This window comes from Cordyceps fumosorosea (genome assembly GCF_001636725.1).
Source record: "Cordyceps fumosorosea ARSEF 2679 chromosome Unknown scaffold_5, whole genome shotgun sequence".
Lineage (NCBI taxonomy): Eukaryota > Fungi > Ascomycota > Sordariomycetes > Hypocreales > Cordycipitaceae > Cordyceps > Cordyceps fumosorosea.
This window is the reverse complement of record NW_017387305.1, coordinates 1,202,357-1,225,235: the sequence shown is the minus strand read 5'-3', so window position 1 is coordinate 1,225,235 and position 22,879 is coordinate 1,202,357. Positions and strand designations below refer to the sequence as shown.

Sequence of the window (22,879 nt, the reverse complement as noted above, 5' to 3'; positions counted from 1 at the left end):
GGTGTTTTACCCTTACGGGCATTGACCCAAAGAGATCAAAAACAGCGACCCGCGTTCCATGGCTGAATGAAATGCGGTGCTGAACGGAAGGATCGGCGGTGTCTCTTGACGCTGCCGCGCCGTGGTGAACAGCTATAGAGCGATGCAAATCTTCCTCCTCAATTTTTGAAGAGATTATCACAAGTGATAACGCTGCGAGAGAAGCGAGAAAGTTTCCTTGGTGGCCATGATAGCTTGAGTAATGAGGAAAACGTGATGTGCCTGAATTTTACTGATGAGTGTTATGAATGTGCTGATCAGTAAAAAAGACATACTGTTCGCTTTCGCTAAACCGCCGTCTATTGTAAATTCCTTTGGTGGGATGCCCTCGCCATTATCTTCCACGGTGCAGTTTCCGCGAACGTAGTCGAGTACGATGCTGACTTTGCTGGCGCCGGCGTCCAACGAATTTTTCACCAGTCCGCATATGACCCCATTCAATGACACAATAGAAGAAGATGATATAATTTTGTCGATTACATCGTTAGGAAGCCGTTGGATTGACATGGCATGATGAGCGACACAGGTGACGAAGGGGAGTTGCCAGCCTGCCTTGACTGGCTCCACTAAATAAATCTAGCACCACTTTCTACTGGGGTAGCTTGAAGCACGGCAGGATCCGAATAGCAAGCATTCGGCTCGGCGGGGTTCGTGATACACATTTACGCTTCTCTAGAGCTTGAATCTTCCATTAACTGTCTCTTCACGCGACAGATAGTAGCGAGAGCCAGTCGAACGTATTGTGGTTAAGTTTGAGCATCTATGCAGTCACGTGATATTGGTGTACCTCTCCTCCCCCCCCTTCGTTACGTGCGCCGCGCTGCGTGACAGCCTAACTACCTGCATATCCACGCGGCGAAAGAACATCAGCTTACCATCAACAAAGACACGGCAAAATCTCGAGGGCGCTCTATTCCGCTAGAAGCATCTTCTCCCACCGTGCAAATACATAAACAGGAAGCGGTGCCATGATGACCAGCGAGGACATGATCCACGGAAGCCAGGGTAAATGCAACCATTTTGCATTGTTCATCACACTGACGAGACATCTACTTACACTCAGCAGATCGTCAACCTCAGCGTCGACGCCCATTTACAACTTGGGTTAAAAAGCTTACCAACTTCAAGAACTCGTCGGACCCCGAAAGAAATAAGCGACATGTCAAGCCTCGCAGAGGCGGCAAGCTGAACAATCCGTATCCCGAGTCCGGGACAATCAGCCAAAATCATGGCAACAGGCACCGATACAGCGAACATTCGTTCGCCACGCACCAAACCGGCGATACTTCAATCGCTGCCCACTCCGGTCGATATTCGGTAGATGATTTAGCACCACCCACAACTGGTGGAAGGAGCATGGCGGGCACGGCCTCGACTGAAAACGATGCTGCGCGATCTATTACTGCCCCTAGCCATGGCACAAGCTCCGTAACGGGCACCAGTCGGACTGTAGGAGGCGGTGTCGAATCTAGGCGAGGAGGCGATAGCACCTTCTCGAGCCCGGCTCCTTCGGTTCGCTCCTTGACCACGACTTTGACCACGATTCAATCCGTCGGACCAAATAACAACACGCAAGCACCGCAAAACAATCCAAGTGGCTCACACGGCCAGTCAATACAATTCAGCCAGCCATTTGCAACTCAATCTCCGGCATCTGCGATACCAGCACACTTGGCGCCACCAAGTAATCCGACAACCTATACTACTGCAACCGCCAATAACTTATTGACGGATAACGCCTCCATCCTGACCCTCGCTTCATCTAGCAAGCGACGCAGGCGTAGATCGATGGACACTGATGCTTCAGTGAGAGCACTAGCACCGTCGTCACTTTGGGGAGGCAGCCGGGAGAGTCTCCCGCTCAGTGTTCTTAGCTCAAACGTCGAGGGTGTGGTTCCTGGGGTGCACTCTAGCGGCCCAAGACTCGGAGCCGAGCGAAACAGTATGTATTCCACCACGGGGGCAGCTGCTGCTGCGCCTAGCGACCGCAACAGCCTATATACAAAGCAAGGTGATGGCGCCAGTGTGAGGAGCGGCCTCCTCGGCCACGGTCGACCAGACAGCATTGGGGGAGGAATCGGCAACCCTGGTACTGGATTGGCGAGTCCTATGGAAGTGCCAAATGATGGGTGCCCTAACTCTAAGCCTGAATAAAATGCCCTCAATGGGTGACTGGTATGGTTGGGCACTTTTGGGTCGATATAACGAGATGATTACGAATAGGTGAACTACTGGCTAGTGAACAGCGAGACTGCCGTAATTGGGAGATGAGGGACGGAACTTTCTGCGAGATACCCGCTACTTAAAGCACGATTGAATAGTTATTTTTGAAACATGAATACATATATTCTCTTCTGATGGTGAGAATATCCTGTGTCTGGGAAGTCTGCCCTGCCTGACTCTGCACCAGCCACTGGCGTGGAGTTAGCGCCACAGCTAGAGCTACCCCAGCTGTTGCCAGTCAGTGTCCCGCCGTCGTCATTGCGCTCTCACAAGCTTTGCCTTCAGTTCCTCAGCCAAATTCCATTCACACTACAAAATGGCCATCTCGGTAGGTTTCCTTTAGCAACTACAGCGCATTTACAGCAATCTATCGGCCGCTGCTCTCAGCTCATTCGCGCACCCGCTAACGCTGCGCAGTGGAAGTCGTTTGACTTCTTCGACGTCTCTCAGGTGGCCGCTCCCGAAGCCGAGGCTGCCCAACTATTCGAAAGCAACGATGTTTCAAGCGTATGCGCTGGCTCGGACAGCTTGTTCTTGGGATCGGGCGATGGATCTGTCAGCATTGTCGGCAAGAACTGGAAGGTGGTGAACAAATTCCAGGCGCACGAGGCGGGACAAGTAACGCACATGCGACAAGTTGAGGGAACCAGCATACTTGTCACGGTTGCGGTAAGTTGGGTGCTGCTTGAACAGCGCAACTTTGCAATCTTAACACAATTGTGTAGGAAGACTTGAGCAGCGAACCGGTTCTGAAAGCTTGGGCACTTGATAAGCTCGTCAAGAAGACAAACGTACCGACGTGTCTAAGTACAATCACGATCAGCAATGGCAGGCGACAGTTCCCGGTTTGTTACACCATCAGAAGGAAAGCTAGAGGCCTAGAAACTCACAGTCCGACATAGATCTCCGCCTTTGCTACCCTCGACGATCTCTCTCAAATTGCTGTCGGCTTTGCGAATGGTACCGTCACGGTCATTCGCGGCGATTTGATCCACGATCTCGGAACGAAACAACGAATAGTATACGAATCGGAAGAACCGGTCACCGGCGTGCAGCTAATGGAAGACGAAAAGATCACAACCCTCTTTGTGTCGACGACGTCCAGGATACTGAAGCTTGGCTTGTCAAAGAGAGGCCAGGGACTTCCACCAAAAACGGTCGAAGACAGTGGTTGTGCTGTTGGATGCATGACTCTGGACCCTGTCACAGGTGACATTGTCGTGGCAAGAGAGGATGCCATCTACACCTACAAATTGGATGGGCGTGGCCCCCCAAAGGCATATGAATCACCGAAGAAGATGATTGCTGTACACCAGGATTACATGGCACTGGCTTGCCCACCGGTCACTAGCAATGAGCCAGATTCTATACGTCGCCGCTTCACGAACGGGGCGGATGGGCTATTCGATTCGTCTACTTTCGTGCTGCTCGAGCCAGATCTACGCATCATCGCCCACACAGAGACTCTTATTTCGCCTGTCAAGTTCATCTTTGAGGTCTGGGGCGATATCTTTACGGTAACAGAGCAAGGAAAGGTAATTTTAGCCGCTGAATCTGATAATATCATATGCTAAAGCCTCCGCCAGGTCTACCGGTACCACGAAAAGTCAGTCCAGCAACGCTTGGATATGATATATCAACGAAACATGTTTCCACTAGCTTTGGAGCTCGCACGAAACTCTGGAATGGATAGCAAGGAACAGAGCGTTATTTATCGCAAGTTTGGCGATCATTTATACCAAAAAGCCGACTATGATGGCTCCATGGTACAGTATATTCGGGCAATCGACACCACTGAACCTTCGCAGGTCATTAGAAAGGTGAGTACCCAGCCACCATGCCACTACAGTCGCTAAGTATTTCAGTTCCTCGATACACAACGAATACATAATCTGATAAGGTATCTCGAAGAGCTGCATGAACATAGAAAGGCAACAGCAGATCACACAACGTTGCTGTTGAACTGCTATGCCAAGCTTAAAGACAAAGAGAAACTGGAAAAGTTTATCGAATCTCCTGGCGACCTGAAATTCGATCTTGACACAGCAATCTCGATGTGCAGACAAGGAGGCTACTACGAGCAAGCAGCTTACTTGGCAAAGAAGCACGGCGAAACAGAACTGGTGGTCGACATTCTGATTGAAGATTCAAAAAATCACGCCGCGGCGCTCGAATGTATTTGGCATCAAGATCCAGAAATTGTAAGCTCAACTCGAAGTCTACATAAAGGATGTGCTAATAAATTTGCCCAAGGCGTACCCTTGCTTGCGAAAGTATGCTCGAGTTCTCATTGAGCATTGTCCGAAGCCAGCGACCAAACTGTTTAGCGACTATTATACTGGTCGATACAGGCCGAAGCGAACGCCCGTCGCCGTGGTTGAAAGTGCTGGTCACTCGTCGAACGCATTCACCTCTGGCGCTGCCAGTGCTGTACAAAATCTTTCAAATCTCTTCACTCTGCCATACATCAGTCCTGCTTCAGCAACGGGCACACCGGCTGGTGCGAGACCAGCCGTGGAAGGTCTGCCCCCTAACGAAGATGACTTTCCGCCTCCCAAATACACGCCACCCGAGCCAAGAACGGCATTCTCGTCGTTCATCGATCATCCCGACGAGTTTATCGTGTTTTTGGAAGCTTGTTTGGAGGAGAAAAATATTCAAACGTCGGACCAAACAGATTTATATACAACCTTGTTCGAAATGTATCTGTATAAGGCTGGTGAGAAGAAGGGCCTGCACAGAGAAGAGTGGGAAGCAAAGGCAAAAAAGCTGATCGAGGGCGAGCATGTCCCCATGGAAAGCTCTAATGTCTTGTTGCTATCGCACTTGTCTAATTTCAAGGACGGCGCTGTGTTGGTCAAAGAGCAGGCTGGATTGTTGTCGGACATATTCCGGTCCTATACCTCGGCGCGAGACACTCAAGGAGCGATGAAAGCACTGCGAAAGTATGGCCCTGAGGAACCTCAGTTGTATCCCGCTGCCTTGGCATACTTGACTTCGGATCCGAAAATTCTGGAAGAAGCAGGGCAAGACGAACTTGCGGGCATCCTGGCTAAGATTGACAAAGATGGCTTGATGGCCCCCTTGCAAGTTATCCAGACATTGGTTGGCCAGTCTGCCGGTGGTGGCTTTGCGACAATGGGGATGATCAAGCCATATCTGCAGGAAACAATCACTCGGGAGCGAAAACAGATCTCGAGCAACCGTCACAGAATCAGAACACTGCGGACTGACACAGAAAAACGACGCGCCGAGATCGAAGAGCTGAACTCGAAACCTGCCATATTCCAGGCTACTCGATGTACGGAATGTGGCCAGGGGTTGGATTTGCCAACCGTCCACTTTCTATGCAAGCACAGTTTCCACGAAAGATGCTTGCGGAGTGGTACAGAAGAAGGCGCCGAATGCCCCAAGTGTGCGACTGGTAATGATATGATTCGCAAGATTCGACGAGGCCAACAGGAAGAGGTGGATAAACACGACCTCTTTAAGTCTGCTTTGGAGAGGAGCGAGGATAAATTTGGCACTATTGCAGAGTGGTACTCACATGGGGTGATGGACGCGTCTCAAAATGCAGAGCATGCTCCGTAACAAGTCCATTGGCAGAAGATGTAGTCGACGGATTGATACATGTTTATAGCGCGCAGTTGGGAATTAATTTAATACCTTGAAGATTGAATCGCGCCCATCCTGTCCGCGAATCGGCGTCGTCGGAGGCAACACTGTACCTGCTATGCTGCAACCATGTCGCATGGCAGTTCTTTTTGTCTTGGTTGGAACCAATAACTAAATGCCTGCAACGTCACATAAAATGAGAACCGTTGGGCTTTCTCTGGCGCTGCTCGCATGCTCTGCTGACACGAGCCAGCGGGCTTTCCATCTGAGGCATATACCGCTCTTTCACGATGATCCTGGCATCGCGCGCGCGATTGGTTGTCGACGACCAAAAGAGAAGCCCCGGCATTAATAACGCCAACGTGCCCTTTCCTGGGGGGGGGGGGGGGGGGCGCGTGTGCGCATCTGCCGAGACGTTTGGCCACGACAGACAAAGATCGAATCTAGGTGAAACCCGGTGGACGTGACTTGGCGAGTCAGCTGCCTTCTTTGGGCATTCCAAATTGTCCGTCGTCGATTTTTGACTGGGCGTCGCAGAAAAATAAAGAGGGTTGCGGGTGCCGTATTTTCGACTTCTGAGACGGGGGCAATAGTCAAGGTTGGGGGGAGAATTCGACAAGTTACAACTCAAATCATTTATTTATTGAGGCACTCAGCCTCGACCACTTCATCAGCGAATGTCACCGCCTGGATATCATGGATCAGGGTATCTACTCACAGAAAGCCTCTCCACACGGGAGGGCTGCCTGCCTGGCTGCTTCAGGCGGTTCTTGGCTCGTGGCTTGACGAATGCCATGAGAGAGGGGGAGGTGTTGTCGGAAATGCGAACTTTTTTGCAATTGTGCGTGAGGGGAACGATGCTCATCTAAGATCCTCAAGAAAAGGTCAGCCGCTGTAATTCGATGGTCTAGCATTCCCAGTCTCGGATCAATCTGAAGAGACAGCGCTCACCGCACTAGTCACAACAACGGACAGCATTTCATCTGACGGCATCACCAGATGGCAGAGGTGTAATTCGTACATATGGGGTATAACCACCTGTCTGATCATTCGGCCGGGCAATCATGCTAGCCCCGAGCTTGTGCCAACTTATTTTAATTCGTCCGGCAGCTCCAGTTTCAAATTGTTTCGGCCCCCTCCCAACTCGACTATCTCCGTCCACTTTACCCAAGTGTCCGGCTCAGAAATCAGCCAACGACAGGCGCCTTTCCCCCTTCCCTTGTCAATCCTTGCTTGCTGACAGCGCCTTCCTCCGAGGAAGGGGATGCCTCTTGGCTTTGGAAGCATTGCGAAGCCAAGGATCTAGACAACACTCTCACACAGTCGTGGTTGGCTCCGCCGTCAAACTCAATCAATCAAGGTGGGCGGCGACTCGGCTTTCAATGGCTCGGGGCGGCAGTATGAGCCGTCTTGAACCCAGCTGAAGTGAGCGCTCATGGTATCCTTTCCCTCGTTTAGTAGTAGGAGAATTATGTAGTTAGTTAGTGGTAAGCCGCAAAGCCAATGGGGGCCGACACGATCGCCCCGGCGTCGATATGCGGATGGGACAGAGCCAGGGGAGGGGGGGGATTGGTTTTGCAGGATGGCTCATTAATGGCTATGCTGCCGGTTGCTTATTACCCTTTTCCCTCTTTTCTTCCCACGCTTCCTGTTTTATGAAGAAGGAGGCTAGTCTGCGTTCATTGTTGTAACCATCACCGGCCACAAAACTACAACAAACTTCCGACTTCCACCCCCTAGCCGCCTCTTCCGTCTTCCTGGGTGGCAATGGTGCCGGCACTGTTGGTCTGAATCGACGCTGGGTGAAGAAACAAAACGAGGCCATGATGGGGAAAGGCGGCGACGTGAGCGTGTTGGCGTGCGCCATCGGCCTCTTGTACTCTCTGGCCATCTGCGCCTTTGTGGTCCGTGTCTGGGCGAGACGAAGGACGAGGCGCTGGGATGTCGACGACTACGCCTACACGGCTGCTTTTGTAAGAGAGAACGAATAGCGGGACAACCTCGTCGACGGTTGAACTGAAATGAGAGAGCCGAGATGACTAACCGTTGTTGCCTTTGGCCTCCGTCTAGATCGTGGCCGTCGCCCACGCCGTCCTGACCTCGTTCTGCATCGCCAACGGCTACGGCCATCGCGCGCAAGAGCTGAACGCCTCCAACCTGGACGCCGTCCAAATCGTACGCCCACCCGGCCTTGGCCGCCCTCCTTCTTTCCCGGGAAAATTGTTTGACTAACATGGAGAGGGACAACGAAAGGCGTACTACGTCGCCCAACTCACCTACGTGCTGTGCTTCGGCCTCGCGCGGATGTCCTGCGCGCTGTCCGTGAGCTTCGCTGCCCACGGCACGTCGCTCGTCTGGCCGGCGCGGACGACGGCGGCGCTCGCGGGCGTCTGGGCCGTGGCCTCGGTGCTGTGCCTGGCGCTCATCGACAACGCCGACCGGCCCTGGACGGGAATCGAGACCAAGTCTATTGTGAGAGCCTCCTTTTCCCTCTTGTCATTCCCCTCCTTGCCGAAGAAGAGGCAGCTAATAACGAAATCAACGCTGGCAGTTCTTTCGATGGCTCGGGATCGAATCTACAGGCGTACTGCTCGAGCTGTCGCTGTTCATCCTCTCCACGAGCGTCGTCTGGAACATCCCGCTCGCTCCGCCCCGGCGTCTGCAACTAGCAGCCGTGTTTGGCATCCGTCTATTGTAAGGGGCCCCGGGCACATCTCCGTACGTGTTTATGCTGACCCCTGCGCAAGCTTGATACCGGTCATCTCCGCACGGCTCATCTTCCTCCAGCCGCTGAGCAGCTCCGCCCCCGCGTGGACCGCCACGGCGCCGACGCTGCTCACCGAAGCCGCCCTTTCCCTGTCCGTCACCATCGGCTGCGCCGTCGCCGCCCTGCACCCGAAGGCGGCCAACGTCAACGAGGAGGAGGGCGGCCCGACGACACTTTCCAAGATGGGCGGCGGCGAGCGCTATTATCGCCTGGACCGGCTCCATAGCAGCCCCAGCAAGCATGGGGGCGGGGCGCGGGCGCTCCGCGTCGGGAGGTTGAGGACGAGGTACCGCCCGGTGACGCCGGACCTGGACTGGAAGCCCTATCAAGGCTTCACGGAGGCATCCGAGGCCACAGCGTACCCCCCGCGCGTGCACATCTCGAGCGGAAGGGAGAGGGCCGACGCAGGCGTGGAGGGAGGGAGCGGGGGTCGGATGACGGAGCCGACGACGCCTCCGAGCACGCCGCTGCCGATGGGGATTCACAGGAGGACGGAGGTGATTATAGAATACACCTGAGCGCGGAGGCACGGCCACCTGCTACTTAAGAATCACCAAATGATGGCTGGTCTCGTGTGTGTCCGAGCATAACGCCTCAGTTCCGAGTCTGCCTGGGTCCGGACCCAGCGCCGACAGCCCCAGGCGATCCTCGCCTTCATGGAGGCCCTACACGCAGACGGAACGCGAAGCGGGAGGGACCGAACAGAGCAAGCTCAGACCTCCCTTCCCAAATACAACGGCAAAAGGTAACAGAGACTTTGCCACAGGTGCACGCATACCTGGTATCATGCTTGGATAGCGACGGCACGGAAGCTGCCCTGGTTCCGCCACCTACACCAAACTCACCACAACCAACGACCAACCTCCAACTAGTTAGTACATATGAATGATACCCACCACTTACCATAGCTTCAAGCCTTTTAGAGCAAAGTCACCAGATGAAACACGTTTGAATAGAGAGATGCGAGTCGAGCAACGTAGACAGTAAACGTGTCTGCAATCTTGTTGTATAAGTGTAATGCCGAAACCAAAGTTCATCTTCTTGCAATATGTCCGTAAATGCACGTGTTCGATAGGAAAAAAGCAAAAACGCCGAGTGGTCCCCAAACATCCCAAGATCATAACGTCGTATCCTGCTTCGTCTTCCAACCAGAAGCTCTTCCAAGAAGCTAGGAGTGTTCAACCATCACACACTCACAATTCCCAAACCCATCCATCCATATTCATGTAAGTCCCGATATCCTTATACTCATGACGATAAAAGCCATTCCAAAAAAAAAGAGACGCCTGATATAAATATCAAATACAAATGCAAGAACAAATTCATGAGAGAAAATACAGCGCCCATGGAGTCGTCTCAAGACTCGATAGTCTCTTGCTGCACTTTGATGGCGACAGCATCCCACCAGGTGCCGTGCGCGGCCCGGTCAACTGAGCCGACCTTGTCAAGCAGATCAGAAATCTGCCTGACGCGGTCGACAAACTCAGACAGGCCCAGGCTGGCAAGTTTCTCGCCCGCCATGTTCGCCGCCTTGACCTTTTCGTTCGCCGACGAGGAGCCGGGGACGAGTCTAGCCAAGATGTTGCCGCGGAGCCGAGTGAGCAGCAAGCGAAGCACCGGCTGCGTCGGCTCGGCGCCGGTCCGAGCCATCTCCTGCGATGCTTCCAGAACTTTGCGCACGAGCTGCCGCAGCTGCGTCTTTGTCGCCGTAGGCATGGACCGGCCAGCCTCCAACGCAGCCATGGTGCCGTTCAGGGTGGTGTCGACAGATGAATGCTCATTCTCAAGCACCGCCAGGATGCGAGAAGCCTCCATCTTCCACTGTGAGCGGACATCCCGCTTCAGCAGGTTTTTGCACTGCAGTAGCACTGCACCGACTGTAATGATTCGTTGCACCATGGTCGAAACCTTGGTAATGCGTGAAATGTCCAGGCGCAGCATTTCCGGTACCTGATCGGGCGAAATAGGCAGCGCGAGGGTCGTGAAAACATCCACGAGCATCTGCGCATAGAACCGTGAGGCAGTGGGCCGCGATTTCGGGTGGTTGATGCCTTCTGGATCGCGGCGCTGGACCTCAGCCATCACCTTGTTAGTAGCCTCTCGCCAAGCATTTTCAGCAACAATGAGGCGGACATCGCCAGCCGCAATCTCCTGCGCGAAGAGCTTTGCTTCATACTGTGCCGCAGACTCAATAAGTTGCGGCGCAAACACGCACAGCAAATAGTTGACATGGTCGCAGAGCATCACATCGATGAACCCAATCAATGCCTCAACGCGATCGATGACATTGCCGTCAGCCAACTTGTCCCGGATAAGGGTATTGAGTTCCTCATCACGGACCGGGGCACAGAGCTTGGGCAACAGGGATGCCATGGCAGTGAAGAAATGTTCGTAGGAAAAGTTGCCCACCGTAAACTGCCGTTCTGCCATTTCAAGGTCAAGGATCTCGCCAATGAGATTGTACATCGAGTTCCCCGGCGTGAGCCGCTGTAGCTTATCCCTGATAGTACCTGCCATGCCGAGAAAGATGCGAAAGTTGGCTTCGTCATCATCTGCATAAACAACTGCCCTGATATGCGTGTATAGAGGTCTAAAGGTTGCAGCTTGCTGCTCGACATATTCCTCTGTCGGTATCTGGTACTCTTTATTGATTGCGAGCTCATGCACAACGACACGGTTGTCGGGAAGCAAGCCCGCCAACCCGGTCTTGGGTGCGGATGATTGCTGGTGGCTTGAGCTCCGGCCCTGACCTCGACCAAGTGGTGTCGAGGGAGGTGTGAGGGTCTGCGAATCTGGAGACACGAGGCTGCTGGCAGTTGCAGAAGCATCGCCAGCCGAGTTGTCAGCAACTCGCGGTTTAGTGTCACCGGTAGTTTGCTTCTTGGCTTTGCGGGCGTTGCGCGCTTCGGCAACGGCCGCGAAAATCAACTTCCTTCCCTTTTCTTGGCCGGCCAGCCGCTTGATACGGGCGATCAACATTACTTGGCTCTCTTGAATGCTCTTTCGATATACGTCAGCGGCGGCATCGTCGGTACTATCTTTGACTGTTTGGTAGATGGCGTCAAGCTCGACAAACTGCATGACCATGACCTCCACAAGAGCGTTAGAGTCACGAGACTTCCAGGCGATGAAGGCATTGTAAAACACCGCGTAAGCTTCGGGGATGACGTTGCGCATAGAGGGTGGAACCGTGTAACGGTGGCCGGGTGTGAGCCAAGACAGGATATTCTCAAATGAAATGAGAAGGTCTTTGGCTTTACCAATGAGATCTTGAAGCTGAGGATTGCTCAAGTCAGCCGCCGGCAAGCGGTTTGTTGCAGCGGCGGGTTTTTCAAGATCGCTATTCGATCGAGTAGGATCATCCTTGGTGCTCAGGACTTTGTTGGGGTGGCCGAGGATCATGAAAGCACTCATAAAAGTGCGGCAAGCAGCCATCTCCGCAACAGAGTTGGGCTCGCCTTCTTGCAGACCGCAGAGACGTAGCAGACGGGCAGTAACATGAAGTACACTTTCTTGGGAAAGTAACTCAACGACGGTGTCGAAATCGGTGTCTCGAATGCCGTCAATGCTTATGCCAAGTTTGTAGAACTCGTCAATAGCTCGTTTACGGAGAATGGAGCTCCACCAGCCATGGATAAGCAGCGCGGCATCCTGATCAGACAGCTTGCGGGCCTCGCGCTCGTTCACACGAGCCAGTACGTCAACAGATTTCTTGGAGGCGCTGTTGACGCGGGTCTTGCGAGAAGCATTTTTGGAGAGTAGTTCCTCACGGCGGCGCTGGGCCTCGGCCATGCGCTCCTCCAACTGGGTTTTGATGCGGGCGACTTCCTGCTCACGCTTCTCTTTGGTCTGTTCGGCAACCTGCTTGGCTTTCCGTACTTCCTCAGCGCAAGTGGCGGCGATTTCTGCAAGATTGCGGTCTCTCGCCTGCTGGGCTGCGAGGGCCTTCTCTTCCGAGGCCTGGCCACGTGGGGCGGCCTTTGCGATGGCAGCTCTCAGACGAACCTTTTCTGCGTGAGCAGCACGGTCGGCCAGACGGGCTCTGCGATCTTCGAGGAAGGAGGCTCGGCGAAGGTGTTGGGCGACATATTTGCTCTGCTGATCGGGATGGGTGGAAGATGCGTGGATGGAAGAGCAGCGGGAATGGGCGGAGGAGATGGAGTTTCGTCGAGATGAAGCGGCGGAGTCACGGCGCCGGGCGTGCGAGGGGCGGTAGAAGCGGTCGGCAATGCGCTGCGGCGGCGGATAGATGCGGGCATCCTGATCGCGAGAATCTTCGCTGGCCCATACCGTTGGGAGATCGAGATCCAGGTCGAGGTCCATGGCGTTGCCGTCAGAAGGCTCGGCGTTTGACTCTTCGATGTTACGAGAGGGCTCGCTCAGGTCCATAGATGGTCGGCGCATCTTTGGTGGGTTGGCCGGTGGTGCTGAAGATAAACTGAATCTATACCGATGAGGTGGCTGGCGTTTCAGCGCCAGAGGCCGAGGGAGCGGCGAGCTGGTCGTCTATGTCTCTGAATGAATGCGGATGCAAATGCGATGCTGATGTATGCAAGGTCGTGGGGCGGTGGTTGGGTGTCTGGGCGAAGCCTGGCTTGGTCGACTTGCGCGTCCCGTCGCAGGAGAGGGCAAAGACAATAATAATACAGGGAAAAAAGGGCCCGGGCGCGCAGAAGGTTTATGCAAGAGGCGGCGGTGCAGGGAGGAGCGTGAACCGTGCCGTATTTTGGTCGATGTGACGAGGAAACATGGATGTATCTTGGCAACCGGGGTAGATAGATGAGCGGCGAGATGGCGCGTGATGGGAGTTGTCTTGGGATGACGCAAGGAGCAAAGCCTGTCGCGAAATGCAGGTCTCAAGATCCCCCACCAGGGCGTTTGGAAGGTTGTGGAAGGAGAGAGAGGCGATGACAGAGCAAGGAGTTGGTTGGCTGGAGAGGACGGCAACGGGGAAGATGACGCTGGGAACGGCACAGGTGCCGATTTGAAGGAGAAACTAGGGTTGGTGCATTTGATTTTGCGAGCGAAAGAGTTGGACTGTTGATGTTTGCGGCTGAAGCAGTTCGAGATGTGCTAACTACTTGCAACGTCTACAGGTACCTGTGAGCAGAAATGCACCATAATTTGCTAGAGGTTTGCTCAGAATTACTCGAGGCCCACTGTAGATAGTTAGTTTGGTGTAGTTTGCCGCTAAGTCTTCAGCCACTTCAGCGACCAGAGGATGAAGATGATAAGTTGAGGAAGTGGATTTGAGGGATACTGATGTTAGTTATATGAGTTGACGGGATTATTTTGCTCATTATTATCCCTTTACCATGGCTATTTAATCTTTGTATCTCATGTTATTTCTGTAGATACTCGGTAGTTGCAGGCGGAGGGGTAACGCAATATGCCCAGCCACCGATTTTACGAGTCGCCAATCTACCTTGATCAGATGAGACAAAGTAAATGCAGCTATTATTGGATCTTTTGGCTAGTTAGGGGGCGCAGTCGAATGGCTCAATATTTAACCCCAAGATTCACACAAACGGCTGAGGACTTTGGAGACAAGTGGCGGTGGTTTAAACATCAGCCACAGCTACTTTAGGCACCGCCACGTGAGTTGTGGCGTCAAACGTTGTCAGCAAGCACCCTCACATTGAAGAATAATTTGCATCATCAGAGGCAACGAGCAGAGCGACTTAGCCAGCTTCATGTCCACGACATGGAGAGTGGCCAACCACGCAGCACCAAGGCTACCGAATTCATTCTGTAGTCATCTTTTCACCCGATTTTGAAAGCAATTGGCTTGTCCGGCTGCTCAGATTCGCGCTCACGGTAAGGGGCTGCTAACCATTTGAACGACTGGGCCTGCATCACGAAGCAGTCGGCGCGACGGGCCACGACTCAGGGGTCATCAAGCACCATACCGCAGCCACACCGCGGTGAACAGCAATCACCCTACCCGAATCTTGCTGCGCATATGGTTTGCATCCGGGTGGCTGCAACATGATGGATTGCCCAATTCGGCAAGCTGCCCGCTGCTGGCGCCTGACAAGCTTCAGCGCTGTTCGAGCTGCTGCTAGCGGGCAAAAGGCCCTGCAGCGGACATCACTCAATGTCTCGACGGGCCGAAGCCGAAGCAAGGCGACGCTGGCCACAGTCGGCTTAGGTGGGCGCTGTCAACTACACCAACAAGTGACGTCGGTACCGCAGCCGGGCATACGACCGGGGATGCGAAGGGTACCGTTGCCGGGACCGACCCGGAGTGGGATGACTATGAGGTGAGTTTTTTTCTTTGCTTTCCAAACATCGTCGAGCGAGCGATGCAAGTGATGGCCGCCCCCAAACCAAGAAAACTTCCGGTAGCGCCGGCTTGCGTTATGGCGTGCGTTACGGCGTAGTTTACAGCAACAGAGCGCCGAGCCAGCCAGTGCAGTACGGATGCCGCTTTCAACAGTGTTGTCTCGCGCTGTAATTTGAATTTTACATTTTTTTTATGTACTATACTTTCTGCCCCCTTTATCTTTCTTATCCCTTTATATATCTTTTTCATTCTCTCATCATTTTCTCCGTCTTTTGCTTTCTATACTTCCTTTTATTCCTCTTATACTAGCGCCTCCCGCTTGCCCCTCCATCCCACCGCCCCGCATCAACCAAGTCCCCGCCGGTCACAAACCCCCCAGCTCATGATACTTGCCTTCTCTGTTTGACAAAACTTCTTACGTTATACGTGGCTCTCATTCTCGTACTCCCTTTTCCTACATCCTTCTCCCCAATCCATCTTGCTTTGCCCCTCTTCTTTTCTTCAGCCGCCATCTTGTCCGCCCTCCTGTCTGTGACGCTGCTCTCCCTAGAAGCTTCACTTCAAGCTGCTGACTTCAGTCTGTCCTGCCCCGCCTAGACTTTTACACAATACATCACCGCGAACTTGTTCCGCCGCTTCGCGTGCGAGATACGCCGAAACCATGTCTGATCGCGAGGTACTCCCCGACAATGTCAAGCCTAACCACTATGCGTTGTCAATCAAAGACATCGAGTTCAAGAACTGGACCTACCAGGGCACCGTAACGTTAGTACCACCTGCCGCTGCCCCTCCCGCCATGGCGTTCAGTCATAACGCGATAGCTACAAGATGGTCATCTATGTTTCGAAATCCTGACCCTAGCTTTTAGAATCGAGTCCGAAATCGTCAAGCCTACTAACCAGATCATTGTCAATACCCTCGAACTCACGCTGCTCCGTGCCAAAGTTTCGGTCGACCACACAAAATCCACTCAGAGCTGGGAATCTACAAACTTCTCCAATGACGAGAAGGCCCAGCGTACTACCGTCACCTTTGACCAGGAGATCCCTGTCTCCAGCAAGGCCACTGTTGTCATTGAGTTTCAGGGCATTATCAACAACGACATGGCCGGTTTCTACCGCTCCAAGTACAAGCCTGTCGCTGGCACTACCCCCGCCGCCTCCGTTCCCTTCGACGATGAGTGGCACTACATGTTCAGCACCCAGTTTGAGTCCTGCGATGCTCGCAGGGCTTTCCCTTGCTTCGACGAGCCGAATCTCAAGGCGACCTTTGATTTTGAGATTGAAGTCCCCGTTGACCAGGTCGCCCTCAGCAACATGCCTGTTAAGGAGACCAAGCCGTCCCGAGATGGCTGGCAGGTCGTCTCCTTCGAGACTTCTCCTCGCATGAGCTCTTACCTGCTTGCCTGGGCTGTTGGAGACTTTGAGTACGTCGAAGCCTTCACCGACCGTCGCTATAACGGCAAGCAGCTCCCCGTTCGTGTCTACACTACTCGCGGCCTGAAGGAGCAGGGTCGCTGGGCCCTTGAGCACGCCCCTCAGACCATCGACTTCTTCTCGGAGATCTTCGATATTGACTATCCTCTGCCCAAGTCTGATCTTCTTGCTGTCCACGAGTTCACCCACGGTGCGATGGAAAACTGGGGACTTGTCACCTACAGGACCACTCGCGTCCTCTATGATGAAAAGACCTCTTCGCCCCGTCTGAAGAACGACATTGCCTATGTCGTTGCCCACGAACTGGCTCACCAGTGGTTTGGTAACCTCGTCACCATGGATTGGTGGGATGAGCTCTGGCTTAACGAAGGTTTTGCTACTTGGGTTGGCTGGTACGCTGTCGACCACATCCACCCTGACTGGGAGGTTTGGGCCCAGTTCGTCAACGAAGGCATGGAAACTGCGTTCAAGCTCGACGGCCTCCGCGCCAGTCACCCCATCCACGTTCCCGTCCGCGATGCCCTGGACGTCAACCAGATCTTCGACAGCATCAGCTACCTCAAGGGATGCTCCAGCATTCGCATGCTTGCCAACCACCTCGGCGTCAAAACTTTCCTCAAGGGTGTATCCAGCTACCTGAAGGCCAATGCCTACAAGAATGCCAAGACCTCCGACCTTTGGGCTCACCTCAGCGAGGCCTCGGGCAAGAAGGTCGACCAACTTATGGGTCCCTGGATTGGCAAGATTGGCCACCCGGTCATTACGGTTTCCGAGCAGCCCGGCCAGCTCTCCGTCAAGCAGGCTCGCTTCCTCTCTAGTGGTGACGTCAAGCCCGAGGACGACACCACCACCTGGTGGGTGCCTCTCGGTCTTGAGGGCAAGAAAGGTGAAGCTGGTATTTCCTCTGTCGAGCTGAATGCTAAGGAGGAGACGATCAACGACGTCGACGATGACTTTTACAAATTCAATACCGGGGCCACGGGTTTCTTCCGCGTAAACTACCCCGAGTCGCGTTTGGTAAAACTCGGCTCTCAGCTTGACCGTCTCGAGCCCGTCGACAAGATGGCTATCATTGGATCTACTGCTGGTCTCGCGTTTGCTGGTAACTGTAGCACTGCTAGCCTTCTCACCTTCCTTAGCTCCTTTGCCAACGAGACTCACCCTCTAGTCTGGAGCCAGGTGCTCGATGCCATCTCTGGTATCAAGAGTGTCTTTAACCAGGACGAGGCTATTCGCACTGGCCTCGACAGATTCACCATTAAGTTGATTTCGAACCGTATCAAGGCCCTTGGCTTCGACCCTGCTGAGAATGAATCCTATCTCACCATTCAGTCACGAACTCATGTTCTGAACAGCGCTATATCAAGCCGTCACCCCGAGTAAGTGGTGCATTTGGAAGGCTCGTATCAGCTCATGACTAATTCGATATCAGGACGCTTGCGGAGGCTTTGAAACGATTCAATGCCTGGGCTGAAAATCCCGAGGCTAGCACGCTCCATCCTTCGCTCCTCTCGCCTGTGCTTCGAGCCGGTATTGTTGGTGACACGACCCGTGCTGTTGACTTTCTGAAGAAGGAGTGGTTCAACACCAAGTCTGTCGATGGCAAGCTTGTCATCTCCCGCGCTCTTGGCTTTGTCCCTGATGGTGAAATTATCAAGAATGAGATTATCCCCTTCAACTTCAACTCGTCACCACGCGACAACAACACGGCTGATATGCACTTCCTCGGCGCCAACCTCGCCAACAACCCCCAAGGCCGCCATTCCCAGTGGCAGTACATGAAGGATAACTGGGCCACCTGCCTCGAGAAGCTCTCCAACCCCATTGTCTTGGATCGCTTCATTCGTTCCACGCTGAGCAGCTTTGTCGATGACGCCGATGTTGCCGATATCACCGCTTTCTTCCAGGACAAGGATGTCAGCAGCTACAACCGCACTCTGGAGACGGCCAAAGACAAGTCGAGCGCGAGAGCCGCCTACAGGAAGCGCGATGCAGGCGCCATCAAGGAATGGCTCGCCGCGAACGGATACTGACTGCAGCCTCGGCAAGAAACGGGCAGATTATAGCAGGGCGTGTATCGGGCGTGAAAAAGTTGTTGTTGATGTAGGTGTGTTTAAATAAAGTTCATGATATCCAGCAAAGTAACTACCGTCTTAGCCTGATGGCATGTGGCAAGTCCTGTTTACGAGTCAAGACACTTGAATTTTTAGGCCAGGATGACGTCTTCTTATTGCTGTCTCCATATGCCGAACCCCACCGTGGAAGACGAACCTGAGCCAAAATTTGTGAGCGAATGCTTTCTTCGCCGAACTAGGTCTCCATTTTGTATTGAGGCTATGCGCTGTCCTTGACTAGTTGTTGTGATGTGTTCGGTGCTCGGCGGTGCTTGGTAGACCATGTGTAGGACCATGGCCACAGCAGCGTCGCTGTGCGAACTTTCCACCCGGCCGCCGTACGGCGTCGTCAGGCGTCACTTGTTACCTGTTCTGGTCAAACCCGACTAGATAATCTGCAGCATCTTGAAGGTGTGCCTGGCCCCTCGGTTATCATAGCGGGCAGCACCGGGTTCCCGACAGCACCAGGTCCCCAGCGTAGCCGCCAAGGACCGCTCTCCGAAGGCACCGGCCCCGGCACTTATAAACGAAGTGCCCCTCATTGACAATGTTGCTACTACGTTTTTTTTTTTTTGAATTGAAAAACGCTCTTCTCCCATCTTGTTGATTGCTAAAAACTTACATCGCTCTACCACTTTCCCTGACTTTCGCATTTCGCTTCCCGGTCTGGCGCGCCGCCGACTTGACTAACACCAACCAACGCCTTGACTCGAGCCAAGCGAGAATAACAAGGACACCGATTCATCAACGAGATATGACGACGACGACATCCAAGGTGGAAGACGCCGTCGCGGCCGACGTGCCCACCCTCGGCGCGATGCACATCAACGCCTTTGACGACAACTTTCCGGTGCCGCTCTTCGTGAAGCCATACGCCGTCGCGGGCTGGGGGAAATTTGTCCGGCGCGCCGCCGACCCAGCCCCCGCCTCCGGCTCATCAGGCTTGCAGCCGCGGGTCGGCGTGATCCGCGACGACTCTGGTAACCGAAACTGGTCCCCGCAAGCACTGGGAGAGAGAGAGAGAGAGAGAGAGAGAGAGGACTTGGTTTGTCGGCTAACCTGCGCGCTTGTAGGGACGGCGAAGGCGGCGTGCCTGCTGTGGATTGCGCGGGACCGGGAGGCCGTGGACGGGCTGTACGGCGCGTGGAGGGACGCTTGGGGCGAGCCGCACGAGGGCATGGTGCCGGACAGGCTGGACACCTTCTTCGGCGACATGAAGGCGCAGCACAGGACCGTCATGGGCCGCAACCCTCACATGTGTATTTTTTTTTTTTTTTTTTTGCTGGGGTCAGTTTTTTCTGATGATGGCGTAGACTTGGAAATCATCATGGCACACTCGACGGCGCGAGGGAAAGGATACGGCAAGGCGCTGCTGCTGTTTGCGAACGAGCTCGCGGACGAGTTGGGGCTGCCGCTGTACCTGGATGCCGACGAGGACGTGGTGGGGTTGTACGAGCGCGTGGGCTATGTGCGGCAGCCGGAGGAGGTGCGTGAGAGCAAGGGACTGGTGCCCATGGTGCGCGCGGCTCATGGAGGTTAGGTGTCTGTGGACGTTGGGATGTATAGCTGCACTGTCTGGAGGCCGGATATGTGGCAGTGTCGTCGATGTCTGCATCGAGGAGGTGCGTCGTACGAGAGGCGGGCGGCCGACAGGAATAGACTCCGGAAGGGGTCTACCCCAGCTTCAACAAAGAAAGTTTTCAGGCTAGACTGACTGTGCTGATAAGTCGAGGCTCGCTTGTATCGTCTTGCGGGGATGCAGGAAGCGCCTTGTGAAGCCTCTCCGCCTGGGCAGCATGCTCGCCTGCCATTCATTGCTCGCGTGTAACAAGCAGATAAATGTCTACATGACAGCGCATGTGCAGTGCCGTCATGCCTTGACTACTTGTTTCTGAGCCCGGAGACTTGATACTCTAGTGGCCTGTGTCTTGACAGCGACACAAGGCGTCTCTTCCACCATACAGGTCTACGACAACAAGTGTTCAAGTGTGTATGCAAGTTTTACAAAAGAAAAAGAGCTTTTTTTTTATTGTTTTCTAGCTTTTATGCTTTGGTCGTTGCTTTGTTATTAGTTCGAGTAAACAAATGATACCAGCCCTGGCATGAAACAAAATCTTGAACGAAACAAGAGTTGCCTAGTAGCGAAAGGTTGAAAAAGCATCGTCAAATTGTAGTCGTTTCGAGAGCTGCAAACGGAATCCTGGAAGCTCACGACAGCTCTCCCCTCACAAGTTCGTTTGTCTGTGCCCTCGTGGGGGGTTTCTTGATCGATCCGAACCACACCCAGCGGCTTCTTCATGCGAGGGCCGGCAGTTGTGTAGGTTGGGCATGGGTGTAGGTATCTTTCCCGTATGAGGGGCTTGGGTGTGCCTTGACGTGGGGACACGGAGGGGCTTCTTGGTAGTGGAAGTCATCTCGCAACAGCTACTTCCACGCGGGCGCATTCTGTGGCTCGTGGCTCACCGGGAACGTAGCCGGCGCGGGCTGGTGTTCGCGGGGCGAGGCGTAGGTGTTGGTGGTGTTTTGCTGGGTCGCAGCCTCGTCGTCGTCCTCATCGTCGTCGTCGTCGTCGTCGTCGTCGTCGTCCTCATCCTCTGTGCTGTCAGGCGATGTGTCGACTAGCATCACCGCGTTGCTGGACTCCTCCGGCACCTGTGCCAAAAGTAGTAAAATCTCCCCGACCCTGAGGTCGCCTGAGGTTTGCTGGTTTGCTACGGCGTTCTCGTCCTCGCCCCCCACCTCCTCCTGCTGTCGGACGGGCAGGAAGGACGGGGCATCCTCGATCTCGGTGTCAGGTGAGGCCGGCTGGCTGCCAACCTCACCCTCTTTGGAGAACGAGCCGTCAGAGGCGCGGCTGTCGGCTGACGTTGCGAGCGATCTAGCATCGTCCTCGCCCTCGCCCTGTGTGCTTGGCAGGGTAGGTGGACGGCTTGAGAGGCCTGCAGGCCCGTGGTAATATGCGGCAGTGGCGTCGGCCTGGCTGCTGCTCGGGGTATTCTCTGTGGCCCCTAGCATCGGGGGTGAACACGCAGCATGTCCGGGGCGATCGCCGACCGCCCCGAACGGGGGATTGTCGTCCGAGGAGAGGCGGCGGCTCAAGAAGCCAGGGGCGGGCGTTGAGTATTGCATCGGATCCTGGAGTGACTGGTCGACATCCATCGAGTATGTATGAAGCTGGCCTTGTGGCAACGCAAAAGACTCATCGTCGCGCTCGAAATGCGAATACCACGAGCTGCTCTGAACGCCACCAGTGAGTGGTCCTTGGGGCCGCCTCAACTGCTCGGCGATTTTCGGCTCTTGAATCATCTCCGTGGCGGTGTCGTTCTCGGCGCGCCACGCCTCGGGCGGCTGGCTTTGCCAGCCAGGCGTGAGGTTGTCCACAATGCGTCTTTGATCCAGAACCCGTAACAGACTATTCATGGCCACTTGGTTCTCCCTAAGATCTTTTTTGAGATCCTGGAGCTCATTTCTGAGATTATGGCAGTTCTGCTCGAGTTCTTCTCCGAGACTCTGGCAGTGCTGCTCGAATTTCTTTCTGAGTTCCTGGTTCTCGAGCCGTAGTGCGTTGTTGTCATGTTGCCGTGCCTGCACCTCATTCCGCAGCGCGTGCAGATCTTGCATGATCCGCGCCTGTCCTATTTGCATGAACACCTCAGCTTGCAACTGTTGCATCTGCTCATGCAGTATGAAAAGCAGGGTGTCTGTCCCCTCTCGACAGTAGTAGCAGACTCGGAACGACTCGTGTTGCTGATCGGCACCCCCGTTAGATTGTAGTTGGGGCGACGGGCCTAGATGTACCAAGACTGTTAGTATATATACCGATAATTCTCCAAGATTGCCTTCTTAAGCAGGTCGGGCGTGAACCATCGCTCGGATGATGGTATCTTGTAGCTTGACTCACTATCGGAATTTACGTCGAGGAACATGACACGATCCGTCTGGTTGACATTTGCGTGCGTGGCTGGGTATGGCGGCGCGCCTGGACAGTCGTACGTGAAAGGAAATGGGGCAATATTATATAAAGGCTCCCACTCCCCTCCGAACTCTTCATAGGTGACTTGTGCCATTTTGCGTTTCCCTGTGAGGCGACGAGAAAAAGCTGGATGGGCCGGGCGTAAGGAGAAGGAGAACAAGAGTATTCTGGGAAGCATCCCGCCAGCCTTATATACCCAGGCAAGCAAGTGGCCTGTGCTGGATTATGACATAAGTTCAAGGAGAATGAATGAATACTCAATATCCTCGGCACTCTGAAAGCTTTTCGTGCCTCTGTCGTTGCACTGCATAGTGTGGCTGTTTCGAATGGGAGCGTTGACACTTTTCCCCAGCCCAGCTAAAAACCATCGCAACTCGAGTGGGGATGAAAGCAAAAGGCACCCCTTTGCTGCCTGATACCCTGTTG

The 22,879-nt window shown here is 54.1% G+C and overlaps 6 protein-coding genes across 6 annotated transcripts; 4 read left to right on the top strand and 2 right to left on the bottom strand.

Annotated features, from left to right (window-relative positions):
- Window positions 1–2,578: 2,578 nt before the first annotated feature.
- On the top strand, window positions 2,579–5,853 carry ISF_03082 (vacuolar protein sorting protein; the record flags this gene model as incomplete). The annotated part of the gene is made up of 7 exons (XM_018846688.1): window positions 2,579–2,590; window positions 2,626–2,931; window positions 2,988–3,107; window positions 3,165–3,797; window positions 3,849–4,082; window positions 4,239–4,463; window positions 4,516–5,853. 7 exons carry the CDS (start codon window positions 2,579–2,581, stop codon window positions 5,851–5,853), a joined length of 2,868 nt encoding a protein of 955 aa, XP_018706416.1.
- Window positions 5,854–7,700: 1,847 nt separating this feature from the next.
- Window positions 7,701–9,162, top strand: ISF_03081 (hypothetical protein; the record flags this gene model as incomplete). Its single annotated transcript, XM_018846687.1, has 5 exons — window positions 7,701–7,850; window positions 7,948–8,052; window positions 8,119–8,349; window positions 8,429–8,571; window positions 8,625–9,162. The coding sequence occupies 5 exons, from the start codon at window positions 7,701–7,703 to the stop codon at window positions 9,160–9,162; spliced, it is 1,167 nt and encodes a 388-aa protein (XP_018706415.1).
- An 838-nt stretch (window positions 9,163–10,000) lies between these two features.
- On the bottom strand, window positions 10,001–13,048 carry ISF_03080 (IQ calmodulin-binding protein; the record flags this gene model as incomplete). The annotated part of the gene is made up of 1 exon (XM_018846686.1): window positions 10,001–13,048. The coding sequence occupies one exon, from the start codon at window positions 13,046–13,048 to the stop codon at window positions 10,001–10,003; it is 3,048 nt and encodes a 1,015-aa protein (XP_018706414.1).
- Window positions 13,049–15,591: 2,543 nt separating this feature from the next.
- ISF_03079 (Peptidase M1, alanine aminopeptidase/leukotriene A4 hydrolase) lies at window positions 15,592–18,399 on the top strand (the record flags this gene model as incomplete). Its single annotated transcript, XM_018846685.1, has 3 exons — window positions 15,592–15,695; window positions 15,799–17,745; window positions 17,799–18,399. 3 exons carry the CDS (start codon window positions 15,592–15,594, stop codon window positions 18,397–18,399), a joined length of 2,652 nt encoding a protein of 883 aa, XP_018706413.1.
- An 835-nt stretch (window positions 18,400–19,234) lies between these two features.
- Window positions 19,235–20,020, top strand: ISF_03078 (Acyl-CoA N-acyltransferase; the record flags this gene model as incomplete). Its single annotated transcript, XM_018846684.1, has 2 exons — window positions 19,235–19,739; window positions 19,794–20,020. The coding sequence occupies 2 exons, from the start codon at window positions 19,235–19,237 to the stop codon at window positions 20,018–20,020; spliced, it is 732 nt and encodes a 243-aa protein (XP_018706412.1).
- An 884-nt stretch (window positions 20,021–20,904) lies between these two features.
- ISF_03077 (hypothetical protein) lies at window positions 20,905–22,547 on the bottom strand (the record flags this gene model as incomplete). Its single annotated transcript, XM_018846683.1, has 2 exons — window positions 20,905–22,268; window positions 22,382–22,547. The coding sequence occupies 2 exons, from the start codon at window positions 22,545–22,547 to the stop codon at window positions 20,905–20,907; spliced, it is 1,530 nt and encodes a 509-aa protein (XP_018706411.1).
- Window positions 22,548–22,879: the final 332 nt, after the last annotated feature.